The sequence below is a fragment of the Cyprinus carpio genome, chromosome A3 (assembly GCF_018340385.1).
Source record: "Cyprinus carpio isolate SPL01 chromosome A3, ASM1834038v1, whole genome shotgun sequence".
In the NCBI taxonomy this organism is placed as follows: Eukaryota; Metazoa; Chordata; class Actinopteri; order Cypriniformes; family Cyprinidae; genus Cyprinus; species Cyprinus carpio.
This window is the reverse complement of record NC_056574.1, coordinates 17847824-17863289: the sequence shown is the minus strand read 5'-3', so window position 1 is coordinate 17863289 and position 15466 is coordinate 17847824. Positions and strand designations below refer to the sequence as shown.

At 40.1% G+C, this 15466-nt stretch overlaps 1 protein-coding gene across 1 annotated transcript; it reads right to left on the bottom strand.

Annotated features, from left to right (window-relative positions):
• Positions 1–11753: 11753 nt before the first annotated feature.
• On the bottom strand, positions 11754–15448 carry LOC109056718 (actin, cytoplasmic 1). The gene is made up of 6 exons (XM_042721308.1): positions 15306–15448; positions 13900–14029; positions 13551–13790; positions 12809–13247; positions 12534–12715; positions 11754–12431 (listed from the first exon to the last, which is right to left on the bottom strand). Exons 2-6 carry the CDS (start codon positions 14020–14022, stop codon positions 12288–12290), a joined length of 1128 nt encoding a protein of 375 aa, XP_042577242.1. The 5' UTR covers positions 14023–14029; positions 15306–15448; the 3' UTR covers positions 11754–12287.
• Positions 15449–15466: the final 18 nt, after the last annotated feature.

The window sequence follows — 15466 nt, the reverse complement described above, 5'->3', positions numbered from 1 at the left end:
AGTGATGCAGTTGCTCAAAGGGAGCATACTGTATATGTATGGCTACATGCATTATGATGCCCTAAAAAAACGTTTTGAGCATTTTTAAGAGCAGAGCTGTGGTGAACCGCCACTGTCAAAGCTATTAAAAGCAATTAAACCCTCCAATAAACCCACCTTCCTCTCTGTCGACTAGCTGTGTTCCTCTGTCAGAAGGGGCCACAGTGCAACGCTAAGAATCATTATGCTAATAAGACCAAAAAAAGCAGAAAGCAGCCATGCAATATTCATACCCTCCATCATGATAAACTATTCAGGAGTCATTTAGCCAGAATGCTCATTTAACGAACTGAGGCGTGGAACAATTAACGCCTGCTGAATGATGGAAGCGTACTGTGATGGAGAGGACGTCAGCAGCTCAATCTCTCACCAGGGATGCCATTTCAAGTTCCACACACTAATGGTTGACTTTTCCTCTACACCTCCCCTCAATATCCAGAGTCCATTTTGTGTCTTCCATCACCAAGGCCACCATAAAATGGCCTCCGAATGGAAGTGTGGCTCATTTTCACCTTTACCGATCCCTGCTAAACACAAGCTGCGTTTGAATGGAGATATGATTGAGTATTTGCTTTAGGACTGCATTAAACATTAAGATCCTCAGAGCAAGGGTCATCCATATTGCGGGAGCATTTTGCCATTTATGACCCATTAAAATGATTGTCGTATAAAAACAAACATTTATCTGCACTCTCAGTCCATTAGTATAAAAGGGAAAGTGGAATAATTCAGAAGTGATTGCTGGGTAGAAAATGGTTTCATTTCAGTGAAGCGGTGCCCTGACCCTCTGGGGTCTGCGGATTGGAAGGAGTCTCAGTCCAGAGCCTCTGCCTTTCCTTCATTACTTTGTGAGCTGACAGAAAACAAGCTGACTGGCATTGCTCAGGGCCACGAGGCCTTTGTCATAGCACTGAGGCCCAAGACCTGGTCCTGTCATGGCCCATATCACTCTGGCTACCAAATTGCTTCCCCCTCAACAGGAACAGGATTTATGGCAGTATGAAGCGCAGAGATGCATGTCTGACCATGCTCTCGGCTGTTCAAACTGCTTCAGGGAGGACCCTGTTCATAAAATAATCTCCAGGGCATAGCAATCACCACCTCAGCATTAAGACGAACAACACACATCACCGATGCGTGTGTGTGTGCACCTGTTAGGAATAAACCAAGAAAATGTGTGCAATGGACCTCGGCTCCTCACAGGAGAGCCATTTGCCTTGTTGTTCCAATATCCTGCTGTGTGGATACATTAGTGGCCGACTCCCCCATTCCGACTGTCACCGTATCTCCGGGCTCCCATTGTGGGAAGAGAAGACACCCAGAGCCTTGGTAATATCACACTGTCATTTTGCTTGAAATGGTAATCTTTTACAGGAAAAAAGATGAGATTTTTTTGTAACTGAAAGCAATAAGTGACCAGTTGTGTTCTGTTTTTGTACATTATAAGCTGCCTTGGAAGGGTCCTGCTGAGATTGCACATGGTATTTATGGTAAAATTACACAGGGAAATTGCATGATGGAAGTGATTCACAGTATCTGTGGGTTATTCAGTCCTTAGAGTATTGAACTTATTACCAGACTTCATAATGAAATATGCAGTCAAGCGCTTCCAATTTGTTTTCGGAGTATTTCATCGAGAGGGGCGTTTGTTTAGCTACGCTGACGTGCGGTGATGTATTTACTCTGATAGCGCCTTTGAAAACACGTTGGCTATCTAGTGGTGGCATATGCACCTTGGCAATTTACAAGCATTCCCATTTGGTTTTCTATTGGCCAATCTGTTGCCGAGTTGCATATTGTATGAAGGAAGTTGCTTGAGACTCACATCAATGATTTCCCAGCATTCAACCTAGTGCTTTGCTATTGATTGCAACAACATCATCATCATCAACAACAACATCAGCCATGCTGGTAATAAACTGTGTGCCAAAGATGACTTATGGAGGAGAAAAGCCAAGCTCCAGCTCAGCGTTTTCTTTCATGCAGAGGGTGCGCGAGTGAGAACCAGACAACCGGAAATCAAACTGAGCAAAAGGCGGTTTAGAGGAGAGGGGGGTGATTGCAGTGGTTGGATCAAGAGCCATTATGTTCAACAAAATGGGACCTTCAAACCCTGCGGAGCACTTTTCCTAAAGATTGACAAAATACACAGTCTGGGGGAGGCTGGGTGGGAAAAACCCAGATCTATCACTGAGAGGATTGCTTTTCCTGCTGCCTTCCTATCAAGTCACCATTAACAAATTACTGTCGATCTATTCAGGAATTAGCAGTTGGGTCTCTAGAAGTGAAGGGCTGATAGACGGAGGGGTTAATATAGGCTGCTCACCTCCTCCAGCTGTAACGATTGTGAAAGAGGGAGGTGAGGAACAATTCGGCAGCCACAGGATTCACAAGCGTGTCGCACACACCTGGGACGCCTGTCTTTTGAGGAGGGCCATTTAACATTAATTCTGACTCTGTGTTGCAGAGAATGATTTGACATTGGTGGGGTGAACCCTGCGACGCCCCTTAGGTTTGCCATTGAGGAGAAGGAAATCAGCTGGAGGAGAACTGTCACCCTCAACAGAGTCCACAAACCATGCAGTCAAGGGCTGGTTTCATCCGTCAAAGCTTGGCCCGGAATTAAGTGTTTTTACACAGGGAATCACTTCAAATGAAGTAATCTCCAATCAGCCCAATGAACATTTTGGAGTTTTGATGGGACATAATGAAGCTCAGTTCAATTGGATGTTGGATGTTGTCCTGAAGAATAACTCACAAAAGCTAGGCTAGGATGTTATTTATTTCTGCATTAAAGCAGTGCTGGGTTTCATTTAGCATCTATTAAATTGTTGGTTCAATCTGGTGATGATTACTTGATAAATCTTATTCTGCAAAAATCATATGAATAAAATTGAATTCATATTTAGATTTACTGCAATCAGGAATAGCATTAATATGTGACCCACTCCATCATTGGAAATTGTCTTGATCCAGGAACTCATTTGGTGTTTTATGCATTGAATAAAAGAAAATAATTTAAATAGTGTTAAAAAAAATTACATGTATGCTTAATTTATTCAAACATACATTTCAATAATTAAGATAACAATAAATGGTGACATAAAGATAACCAATGCATTTACAAATACAGTGCATACATTCATCATTATATTTACAGTTTTAGCTATATGATCTTGTAAATGTATTTCTTGAATTTCATTATGAATTTGACAATTTGAAAGCTGAGACTTTCTTTCTTAAAAAACAACATAAAACACAAAACAATCAAAATTCAGTGATTTTGCTTTCTCCACAAATGGCCTACTGTGACTTCTGGCTCATTTCGATGGAGCGTCACATACAGTATGTCCACCAAGAAACCAAGTGTCCTGCTAATTTGTAGACTCTGCTGTCTCTTGCTGCAGTAGCTTCATACAAATTTGATATATATATATATACTGTATATATTAGCTTTGTTGTGCCTATTTAAGACCAAAAAGTTATTATGGCACCATTAGCCCCTGCTGGTCGATGCTGTAACTACATGCTCTCTGGGCAATCTTTCTTCAATAACAGCCATTAAAAACAGCTGGGTATTATGACTAAATTATAGTTAGTATATGTTTCACTTTTTTTGTTTTGTTCAAATGGCTCTTAAAACCCATTAATTAGATATTTCGAAATAGATTTTTGTATTATTATAATTACATATTTTTCAGTGTTTAGCTTTACCATATGAATGTGTTTAGTTTATGACAAAATTTAATTCTTTTCACTCCACAACTTAACAGTCTGAAAAGGAAGTGATGAAAATTGTTTCCATTCTTTTTCATCCAAAGTCTTTTTTTCTTTTCCTCATTTCCATTATGTGCCTTTTTTCAAATTGTGAGACATTTTCTTTTTACTACTTGATAATAAAGAAGCGGATAGAAGACTGCTGTGTTCTCAAATGGCTCACTATCTGGTTATTAATCTGACAGAAGCATCTCCACCGAGATCAACTGAAAGTACTCGCAGTGCAGCTCCTTTGCCAGTAATAACAAAGCGTGCTTTTTTTAATATGCAGACGGAGAGTGCGAGTGCATAAGCAGCTCGCACTCAGAAAAGTGCCAAGACAGTTTTGAATTTTAATCAAATCTCGACTAATGCTTCTTTGCGTAAAAGAGTGCATATGAAGTGAATGCTCTGAAACGACACACTAAGGTTCTGAGCGCTCTCGCTGCATGCTAACATACGATGCATTCATCTGCTCAAAGAGAGGCAGAGGAGGCCATTGATCCATATTGCCTGGAGGGGTAAAGGTCTCCTTTCCTGCGGGATCCGGTAGGTCTGCCTCAAATATTCTGACAGGAGTCCCAGATGGAGGCCCCACCACTGAGCTCTCCCATCCCACTGCAGCTGCGCCCCTCTAAAAGGAACAAACAGTGAAGAAGGAGCTGTCAACACCCAGACTGCCTGGAGGGTCTTTACCTTCTTGCATTAGATGGTCCAGTCCACTGTAAACACACCTGAAGCGCTGAGCTTTATCCTGTAAACTGTGTGTTGAAAGCAGAATTCACTCACCGACGACTGATGCCAGGATGTGAAAAAGTAAACCTCGCTCTTCTTTTCCTTTCAGCTGCCCTGCGGTGCCAGGCCCTGCCGAGAGAGTTGGGCGGAAACTGTCTTTCTGCTCCCTGCAGGCAGGTAGAAGGCCACTGTGATGTTCAATCAAGCCTTGCACAGCTCCGCACTTTCTAACTTGAAAAGAATCTAATCCATCATAGTCACCATAGCGTTTTTAGTTTCGCACAGCATTCACAGGCATTGCACTGAATGTATAACACCTCTACCTGTGGTACTAGCAAAGTGCTTTTTCCATACATGCGGCGAACTCCACAATACACAATAACTTCATCCCTGATTCAACCCGAGTGAATGAACAGAGACCGGCAGAGAGGCCACGAGGTTCAGTGTTCCCTCTGAGCTCATTAGTTTCATTCTACACCCAATGTCCTTAAAGATTGATTGATGACCTTCATCTGTAGATCACAGCATCTGGAGAGCAGCAGGATAGCTGGGTCCATTAAGTGTGGAGTCCAGCTGCTCTCTGTCCCGGGGTTTAGAGAGTGAGACCATGGGCGATTGGAACATTTCTGAGTCTGACAGCTTTCAACTGCTTGACGGGGTGAGTCATACAAACAAAGTGGCAGTCTATGTTGTGGCCATTAGCTCATAAATACGTTTAAAGGGAAAGCTCATCCAAAAATGAAAGTTCTCATTTACTCACACTCATGTCGCTCTAAAACCCCACGACTCTCTTTCTTCTTTCTATGCAGACACTTTGAAGAATGCGTCAATCCAACGCTGCTGAATGTTTAGCACCAAGGTAAACAATTTACCTCAATTTTACAATGAGTACGCAGCCTAAATCGAAAGTAGTTTAATAAATGCCAAAAAAGAATAAAAACGTCTTTATTTTGATCTTTTAATCAGTCTTTTCAATCAGTCTGATGAATCACACTAAACTAAAGCGGTAACAGAATCATCTGACTCACTAACTGAAATGCAAATAATTATTTTTAGTCGTGTCCGAAGAAACCCATCGAGTTTTTTTGTCATTACAATGAATGACTGTGTTTTAATAATTATGCTGCTATTTGATGATTTAAGGACTGTAATTTCAGCCTGTTTCTCACCAGTGTTCTATTATTATACATATATTATTATTTATATTTAATATTTTAAATTAGTTTTTTTTTTTTTTCAGTTTTCATTTTGTTTTGTTTTTTTGTTTTTTTGCTGGGTTTTTTTAAGATATTTTGTGCTTCTGTCATTTTTACTTTTTACTATTTTGCTATTTATTTCCAGTTAGTGCATGAATTTAGTGCTTTAATGTAAACTAAAGTTTTTTTTTTGATGATGATGATGATTTAATGATTTCAGTTTTCCTTCTTAGTATTTTTATTTTATTTTTGCTTTATTACAGTTTTACATTTACATGTATTCATTTAGCAGATGCTTTTATCCAAAGTGACTTACAAATGAGGAATACAACAAGCAATTCATCATAAAGAGGCAAATAAACATGAAAAGTGCTTTTAAGAATAAGTTTCAGACATCGTCTAGAATAGTTCAAGCTAGAACAGGAAAGGAATAAGAAAAATTAGAGAATAGAGGAATGTTTTTTATAAGTGCTCTTGGAAGAGATGAGAGTTCAGTCGTCTCTTGAATGTTGTCAGGGACTCTGTGTTCTGGATGAGGTTGGTAAGATCATTCCACTAGCAAGGAACAGTTAATGAAAATGTTCTGGTGATTTTGAGCCCTGTGTGACATTTATGGAGTTATGGAGCTGTGTGACATTTATGAAATTTTAGTTAACGATAATAACCCCGTTTCCCTATTGTATCATATATGGCTTCAGAATAATATAAAATATGGTGCACAACTCATATGTCACTTTTCAAGTGCATTTACTTTAAGGCTGTTATACCTTTTTTAGAAGCTTGAAAGCTTTAGTCCTCATTCATTATATCTGAATGCACAAGCGCAGAAAAAAGACACCATTATTTGTCTGATGATTTCTTTTATGGTATGTTGTTTTGTCTGTAAATGTCAAGCAGCAAGGGAGTGACGGAAAGGCTGACCACCAAGCAAAAAATAATTCTGCTTTTTGAGGGGTCTGGCTGCTATTTTCTTGAGGTTTCATCCTTCTCATCTTGTGACTGCACTGTAAATGTCTTGGATGCTGCAGGGTTATCACCTCCAGCTGTGTGAGCTAAAACACAAGGGGGAGATGTATAGATTCAAGGATGAAGTGTTTTTTGATAGGTACATTCTAACCATGTGCCCAGACTGGGACGCTGCACCTGCTGTGCCATCTGGGCACCATCTCACAAACCCTTATTTCAGTGATGCTACCATGGCTGTTCTATATGACTGACATATGCATACACCAAGAATGTATATGTAACTGTCCAAAACACATGGCACATTTTGTTAAAGGCATCACTGAGTACTATGTGACGTAAAGATCCCCCTGAGAACAGCACATGAGAGCTGCTGTTACTCACTTGTGTGCACATTACAACTAACACAACGCTGTGTTAAAATGAAGACAGCAGGGTCAGTGGGCTGTGAAGGGATGAGTCAGAGGATTAGGGCCTGCAGAGGATCTTCCCACAAGAATATTCAGGTGTCATAATAGCACAAGTGTTATAATAAGATTGTTAGAGGGAAATACTATTTTTTTTCTAAGGAAATAACGGTTACATGCCTTTACATACCACATAAGAAGTGTCTCAATAATGCAATAAGCCACTTAAAGGGATAGTTGCCCCAAAAATAACAATTCTGTCAACACAACTCACCCATATGTCATTCCAAACCTGTTTGACTTTATTTCTTCTGTGGAGAAAAAAAAAAAAATGTTTTCCATACAATGAAAGTGAACGGTGATCAAGCACTGACAAGCTCCAAAAATGACTAAAAAGTCACATTACAGAGTATTAGTCAGGTGCTATATCCCATGTCTTTAAATGGCATATTATAGCTTAGTGTGATGTTTAGAATGACAAGAGGATGAGTAAAAATGGCAAAAAATTTCCCTTTACAGCCATGCATTATGGGGATATATAATGTTATATATTCATGATATACATGATGGTATACATTCAGCATTACAATTAATAGTAATCTGTTATCAGAGGTGTCAAAAGACTGTGCTAAAGTAATGTCTATATAATAGAAATGTACAGTTCTGGGATAAAAACAAATGATGAAGCAATGATTGCATGCTGTGATCATGACGATTACAATATAAGGATGATTTAGCCCTTTCAGCTGTTGACTGAGAGGTTGCGTTATCTGAAATGCTCACAGGGGTTGGCGTCATCTAAAATCTTTCAAAAATCTTAAAAGTATATAACATTAATAATAATCAAAATAAACAGTTGTTCTGTAAAGTGATATAGTTCATGGTTTTAGTGATTTGCGGCAATTTGGCAGAATATTGTAGAATTCAGTTGTTGTGTGGTTGTTACAGAGGTACACTTTAAGATGATTTTAGTACTATCTTTTTAATATTTTAAAAAACATTTAGAATGAGCACAATACAAATTTTACCAGGACTATACATGTGATGTAACTGTAAATAGTGTGTTAATATTAAGTTAAATTTGATTAATGTTGCTATAGTTTTTTTATTTTATTTATTAATTTTTTGGTACAGTGGTTATGGTACATTGTATGTTGTTCAGTCAATGCTTACAGCCATGTGTTACAGTGATGGCATTTTGTCTTTGTAAGAGTAACACTGCAACAAAACATTAGCAATTGTTTATGGAAAGGGGTGTTCTGATGATCTTTAATTCATCATGAAGCTTTTTGTTTTACCCCGTGTCATTATGGTGGTTATATGGTACAAAGCAGATTTTAGTAGTTCACGTTGGATGATTAAAAAATACGCCTACAGTTATGAAATGCAGATGCCTCCTTGTAATGCTTAACACTGGTACCGTATTTTTACGGTAGATATTTTTATTATTTAACGCATGGATAAATAGAGAATCCTTGGTTTGATACTTTTTAAAGTGGAGTGACAGTGTTTGTTGTACAAGTCAGAGAAATGCAGCGATGATCACAACACCTTGTGACAGTCTAAAGCAACTTCCTGCACATCATTCAGTAGTGTACCGCGCCTGTGCAGAGCAATAATGAAAGCCATGATGAATGTGACATCCAGTGAATAGGGACATTGTATAGAATCCCTCAACGGCTCAGAAAGCCTCTAATCCTCAAGCAAATTGAACTTTGAATTAAGCATCTATTTATTTGCATGATTTGATTTATTATTTCAAGACTAGAAGATGAAAGATGAGATATTATTTATTATAATAGCTGAAGATTTGACATCCAAATGGCTTGTCTCACTTTCTCAATATTTTTTATTTTAGGCCAGAGTTAAACTGCTCAAAGGACAGACTGCATTTGGTTCCCCTCGTGGATTATCCATTACTTCAGACAACATCTTTCTCAATTTCCTTGACTGCGGCACGTTCTCCGTGCTTTTAATGAAACAGTTTAATATATTTGGGGGTTAGGCAGATTTGATTTGTAAAAATATCAGAAAGAGAATACATCCATAATACAAATTCTTTTTGTGTCAATCAGTCATTTGTATTTCATATGAACTGAAATAAAAATATAAAGAGTACGAGGAGAAGCATCTAAGCGGCTTCTCATAAGTATTGTAACATATTGCAGAACTGTCTCCTAATGATGAGTAACCTGCCATTATAACTGTCCCTTGGGCTCTGCAGGAAATGGGACTCTGTTCTAAAAGTGGAAGATGTTCTTTTCAAATGAAACTTTACAAGGACACTGTAACCAATCAATTATACTTCACCATATGATGAAAAGATGTATTTCTTGAAGTTAGAAAAGGCTTAGATCAGCACAGATACTGAACATCTGGCAGCCCAGATATTTATGTAGTCAAAAATCAGATCATTTCTCCTCTCCCAAGGTTTCAGCTGCAGAATCAAGCTTATTATAGGTAACTAAAACTAAAACCATAAAAAAAACCTTCATTTCAATCTTATTTAGTTTGTTACTGTACTTAAATAACTAAATAATAATTAAAAACAGCTGTATAGGACAGACATGGCTTTTAATGAAATATTTCAGTTTATTTTGGGGTTAGGTAACAGCAGATTTGACTCATTTAAAAATAATTTTACAAAGAAAATAAGTTATTCAGTGGTTCATTGTTAAAAGATATTTATTGAAAACTTATATTGTTTCAGCTGCAAAGGCAATTTTAAGTCGATGTACTCATTTGACCACAGCTTAGAGGGGCCCGAACACAATGGATCTAATAACGCTGGAGCTCGACCACATCACGGGCACAACACCTCCGGCAGCACCCCTCGCTTCTGTTCACTACAAAATCACAACAAAATTACAACATCCTTGAGTCTGTTTTGCACTAAGCAATCAATCATAAATGCTCATGTCTGTGGGACGGGACTAAGGTCTCTCGAATAATTGCGCAATCAATGAGAAATAGCGCGGTGAATGCTGATGCCTCTGTCGCCCGGTACTCACTTATTAGTGGCTTGTTCCTCTGTGTAATTATTTCATCATGAATGGAGGAGAACATTCGCGCGTGGCCTGCGTCCTTGCGTGAACATACCGCAGCACAATCAATCGGCGCACGCGGGCGTTTGCTGAGGCACAAGTCCCCGTGGGATGCATGAATGTACGTGGGAGGAAGTTGAAGAGAAGAATGACATCGTGTGCTTGTGTTGGGCGTAGAGAGCGAATTCAGAGGAACTCCGCTGATTATGAATTTCACAAGGTTCACGCGTTTCATTTGTAAACCATTTATGTTTGCTGCTTTAATTAATAAAATATTTAAGGCCAGTTTTACAAACAAACAAAAAACATCAGTGGTAATAAAAGATACAGCTAAAAAGACAATATGTTATATATTATAGATAAATAATGAATATTGATTTTGCTTGTTGTAGTTCAGTTCACCGAAAGCCACGGCTATTAATAAAGCACAATCTGTATTATGCAGTACACGCGCACAGATGTACACATCAGGAACATCTCTTGATTATTTTATCCAGACGATGAGCAGCTTGCAGTAAATCATATGCAACTAGGCCATCCATATTTGTAAGTATCTGTTACATCAATAACCAAAGTTCAAGCACACCAGAATCAAACTAAAAACAGCAGCCAGTTAGAGTATATTGTTTGCACATATTTTATTTTTTTTTGTATTTCATATTACGTTTACTCAAAAATTTATATTTATATATATTTTGTTCACTGTTTTTCTTGCACATTGAGTTACTACTGGTGTCTTAGTGGCTGTTTTCTTAAAGCAAGGCGACAAGAAATTAGTTTGCTGTGATTGTAGCGCCATCTGCTGTACAGTTATGTGAGGTACAAATTAAAATTCAGCACCATCAGACCGTGGCATAATGCGCTCTCAGAAAGATGTTCAGACTTCAATACAACACAATTAAGCATTAACAACTGTTCCCTAACACGATAAAGAGTTTAATATTAAATATTTCACATAAGAATGAAGTTAGAATAATGTGTTAGCCCCTTGGGTCAGCTAGCTATAAAAACTTAGAGCAATGTACATTAAATGCCCAAGTGTCATGTTTTCCAGTATTTTTTTTTTTTGATAGTTTTTATGCAGGAGCAGTTATGTGTCAACCATGGTGGTAGATATTTTTGAACTGTAAAATGTTTTAAATTGTGTCCTCACACAAAGCCTTGCTATAACTTTATCCCATGGAAACTTAATGAGGCCTGATTAAAGGCAGTTTGAAACCAAATTTCTAAGAACATTTAGTCTTGAAAACCACTTGTCATGATTGAGGAAATGCAGTACAAATAATGTGCAGTTAGGTAAATGCATTTTGTATGTTGCCATTTTAGGCTGATATTGCTCAAAGATCATTTCAGAGCAAGTTATTCTGCATAAGCCATTCCGAGGATGAAGTTTCAAAACTATTGTAATGTTAAAGCCAGCCAAACCTATATTTAACAGGTCAAGATAACCTGCATCCAGTCCACTAAAGTGCTTTCTAGTTGAAGCCCTAGTTGAGAAATGTGAAGGCCCATAAGGGAAGGGACACTTTAAGGGAAGACTACTTTAAAGAGTGCACTAAAAGACTTCATAGCAAGTTCACTCAGCACAAACAGAAAAATCACACAGAGTAGGATGTCTTACATGTGCACTTTTATTTGAATTAGTCAGTGTACAGGTTGGCCCCACCAAATGTCTGGCACCGCCACGTTCCACACAGCTTTTACAATATGCCCAGGGGGAATGGAAACCTTTACATCTTGAATGGTAAAGCTTCGTTTTTTGGAACCAAAAAAAAAAAAAAAAAAACCCAAGATTAAGGCTGAAAGTACAAAAACCCAGACATTGTTTTGTTACATAATTTACATACAATACTACAATGTTAAGTATGCTCCCAATTACTGGGCAGCCTTCATAGAGGCAAATAAGTTTCGGAACAATGCATTTAACAAACATTTGGAATGACTAAAGAAAAAAAAAAAAAACATTGAGTCCTCAGATGCATTGTAGAACTTCGGGGATGCTTATTTGCCAAAACATTGCCGTCACCTTCGCCGTTCCAGTTTTTAGATCCTGAGTCAAGCGCCAAAAATAACAAAAGCCATGCCAATGTTGTCGTTTGAAGTTTTTCTCTGCGCAGTTGAGTCGGCGTGAAGTGGTAACAGTCCGTTTAGAAGCATTTGCGGTGGACGATGGATGGTCCAGACTCATCATACTCCTGCTTGCTAATCCACATCTGCTGGAAGGTGGACAGGGAGGCCAGGATGGAACCTCCGATCCAGACAGAGTATTTACGCTCAGGTGGGGCAATGATCTGTAGAGAGAGATGAACGATTAGCAAGATGCAGAGCTGACACAAAGGTTCAGTTATAGACTGATAGGAGAGGTAACAGTCATAGCTCAGAGCCTAGCTCACCTTGATTTTCATTGTGCTGGGGGCCAGGGATGTGATCTCTTTCTGCATCCTGTCAGCAATGCCAGGGTACATGGTGGTACCACCAGACAATACAGTGTTGGCATACAGGTCCTTACGGATGTCGACGTCACACTTCATGATGGAGTTGAAGGTGGTCTCATGGATACCGCAAGACTCCATACCTGCAAAAGGAAGATGAAAAGTTCTTCAGATGTTCTCCAACTCAAATCTAGAAGTACATACACAGACCAGGAAGTGTTTGTCAGGATACCTACCCAAGAAGGATGGCTGGAACAGGGCCTCTGGGCACCTGAACCTCTCATTGCCAATGGTGATGACCTGTCCGTCAGGCAGCTCATAGCTCTTCTCCAGGGAGGAGGAGGAAGCAGCGGTGCCCATCTCCTGCTCGAAGTCAAGAGCCACATAGCAGAGCTTCTCCTTGATGTCACGGACAATTTCCCTCTCGGCTGTGGTGGTGAAGCTGTAGCCTCTCTCGGTCAGGATCTTCATGAGGTAGTCTGTCAGGTCACGGCCAGCCAAGTCCAGACGGAGGATGGCATGGGGCAGGGCGTAACCCTCGTAGATGGGCACAGTGTGGGTGACACCATCACCAGAGTCCATCACGATACCAGTGGTACGACCAGAGGCATACAGGGACAGCACAGCCTGGATGGCAACGTACATGGCGGGGGTGTTGAAGGTCTCAAACATGATCTGGAAAGAGAGCGTTTGAGAAGTTAACTTGATGCTAAAAACAGCTACAGCACACCATCCACAAATCCATGCAGAGGTTAGTTGAATAACCGGAGTAAAGAAATAAGTGCAGAAAGAATAGGAGTGTCAAAACTGCAAAACAAGCAGGCAATGTATAGATAACCTGCTGCTTCCAGCAAAAGAGGAGAAACTCAGGAGCTCAGAGAACAAAGCCTGGATGAAGTGAATGAAAAGGAGAACTTAAAATGAGGTAACAGGACAGACAAGAGACTTCCAAGCACCAGTCGCCAGCCAAATACCAACCTGTGTCATCTTTTCCCTGTTGGCCTTGGGGTTCAGGGGGGCCTCTGTGAGCAGGACGGGGTGCTCCTCTGGGGCGACACGCAGCTCGTTGTAGAAGGTGTGATGCCAGATCTTCTCCATGTCATCCCAGTTGGTGACAATACCGTGCTCGATGGGGTACTTCAGGGTCAGGATACCTCTCTTGCTCTGAGCCTCATCACCAACGTAGCTGTCCTTCTGTCCCATACCAACCATGACACCCTGTAACAAGACAAGTGTTAATTAGATAAACATTAAGGAACTAGGAAGTTAAAAAAAAAAAAAAATTCTAAATTATTGGGCAGCCTGAAATTAATCCTCAGTTTCTCACCTGATGTCTGGGGCGACCCACGATGGATGGGAAGACGGCACGGGGAGCATCATCTCCAGCGAATCCGGCTTTGCACATACCGGATCCGTTGTCAACAACCAGTGCGGCAATTTCATCATCCATGGCTGAACTGTAAATGAATGAGAAAACCGGTTTAGAAAGTGCACAGCTGTCAGGGAAGTCAACACTTCAGTGAGCATGTGACCATGTGGAGTCAGCTTCCTGTTTCGTGCTGCAATCTGCAGTCTGACCGCTAGTGGGTGCTAGTGTGACAATGCGCGCCTCAGATGTGCCAGACAAAGGAAGTCCCTCTGCATTCTCATTATTACCATAAAAGGCAATGGTTTGAGACGCTTTGCGGCTGCCGGCGGTGTGGCACTCAGCCAGAGACATAGGGTTCAGTAAAAAGGAACGGATTTCGACATTCATCACGCCAGGGCCACTCCCTAAATTCTACACAAATGAATTTCTACATCCTCTAGCCTCACCTGGTATCAATTACTCAACCGAATTTCAACGGCCGTCTGCCCAAAACGACTGCGTCACAGATCTGCAGTCACTTCAGCGACTCCTCACGAGCAGACTTCACTAAAGCACCTGTGAACACCATCCCCAGCCCATTCATTTGAGATTATATAGCCTTTATCAAAAAGGCTTCCCCCTCCAACACAATTATAAGTCACCATTTAAACCCAACCAGTACTTTTCACCAGTTATTAAAAACTGACTACGTTACCTTACGTTTAGTAACGCGTTAATAGTTAATAAAATGATTGAATAATCAGCCTAAATGAAAGACTGAAGGGCTGCACACTGCGCTATTTTTCACTACAGTTGGTGAAAGTGAGCTAACAGACGTGTCTTTGATCACTTCGATATCACATGAGAGAATATTAGACTCAAGTTACCGGCAGATGAATGCTGGTTAGCCGGCTAACGTTAGCTAAAGTAGGTCACACCCTGCTGCAGCACTGCCTGCATAAAGAACTTCCCATTCCGGCCATCCATCAAGTGTGCAACGTGCCTCACTAACGGCTTTAAAACCGCACAGTCATACTGATAGCTGTTAAAATCCTTGTTAACCAGAGCACATTTTGAGGTTAAAAGGGGTTGAAGACTTATTTCAACACCGGCCCATTCAATGTCGTGCCTACAACGAGTAACGTAACGTTACAGTCATTACCACCTGACATAGCCAGTACAGTTATGATAACACATACATATATAAAAATAACCACATATTAATAAAGAATAACTAGAGTTTAAGCAGAGTTCGCACGTAAATGAGAAAAAAAGACCGGTAACTGAGCCTAATCATTTAATCTAGCTTTATTTAAACATTCTAATTAAACGTTCGAATTGATATATGCGAGCTGAAAATGTAAAAAGCTTAAAGATCAACTCACCTTAGGTTTGGGGGGGTTTGTCGACTTTAGAGAATGGGTTACAGGCAGATGATATTCCGCACTAGCTGCGTGTGGAGGAGCTCAAAGTGAGGCTGAGACGCTGGGCGCGCTCTTTTATATGACGGCAGATGCCCGGCTCTAGCCATAAAAGGTAAACTTTC

Coding starts and splice junctions, on each gene's coding strand:
- LOC109056718 (XM_042721308.1), bottom strand. CDS start 14,022: ATGGATGATGAAATTGCCGCACTGGTTGTTGACAACGGATCCGGTATG. Junction 13,791..13,899: donor TGGGTCGCCCCAGACATCAG/GTGAGAAACTGA, acceptor GTCTTGTTACAG/GGTGTCATGGTTGGTATGGG. Junction 12,716..12,808: donor GTTCCAGCCATCCTTCTTGG/GTAGGTATCCTG, acceptor TTCCTTTTGCAG/GTATGGAGTCTTGCGGTATC.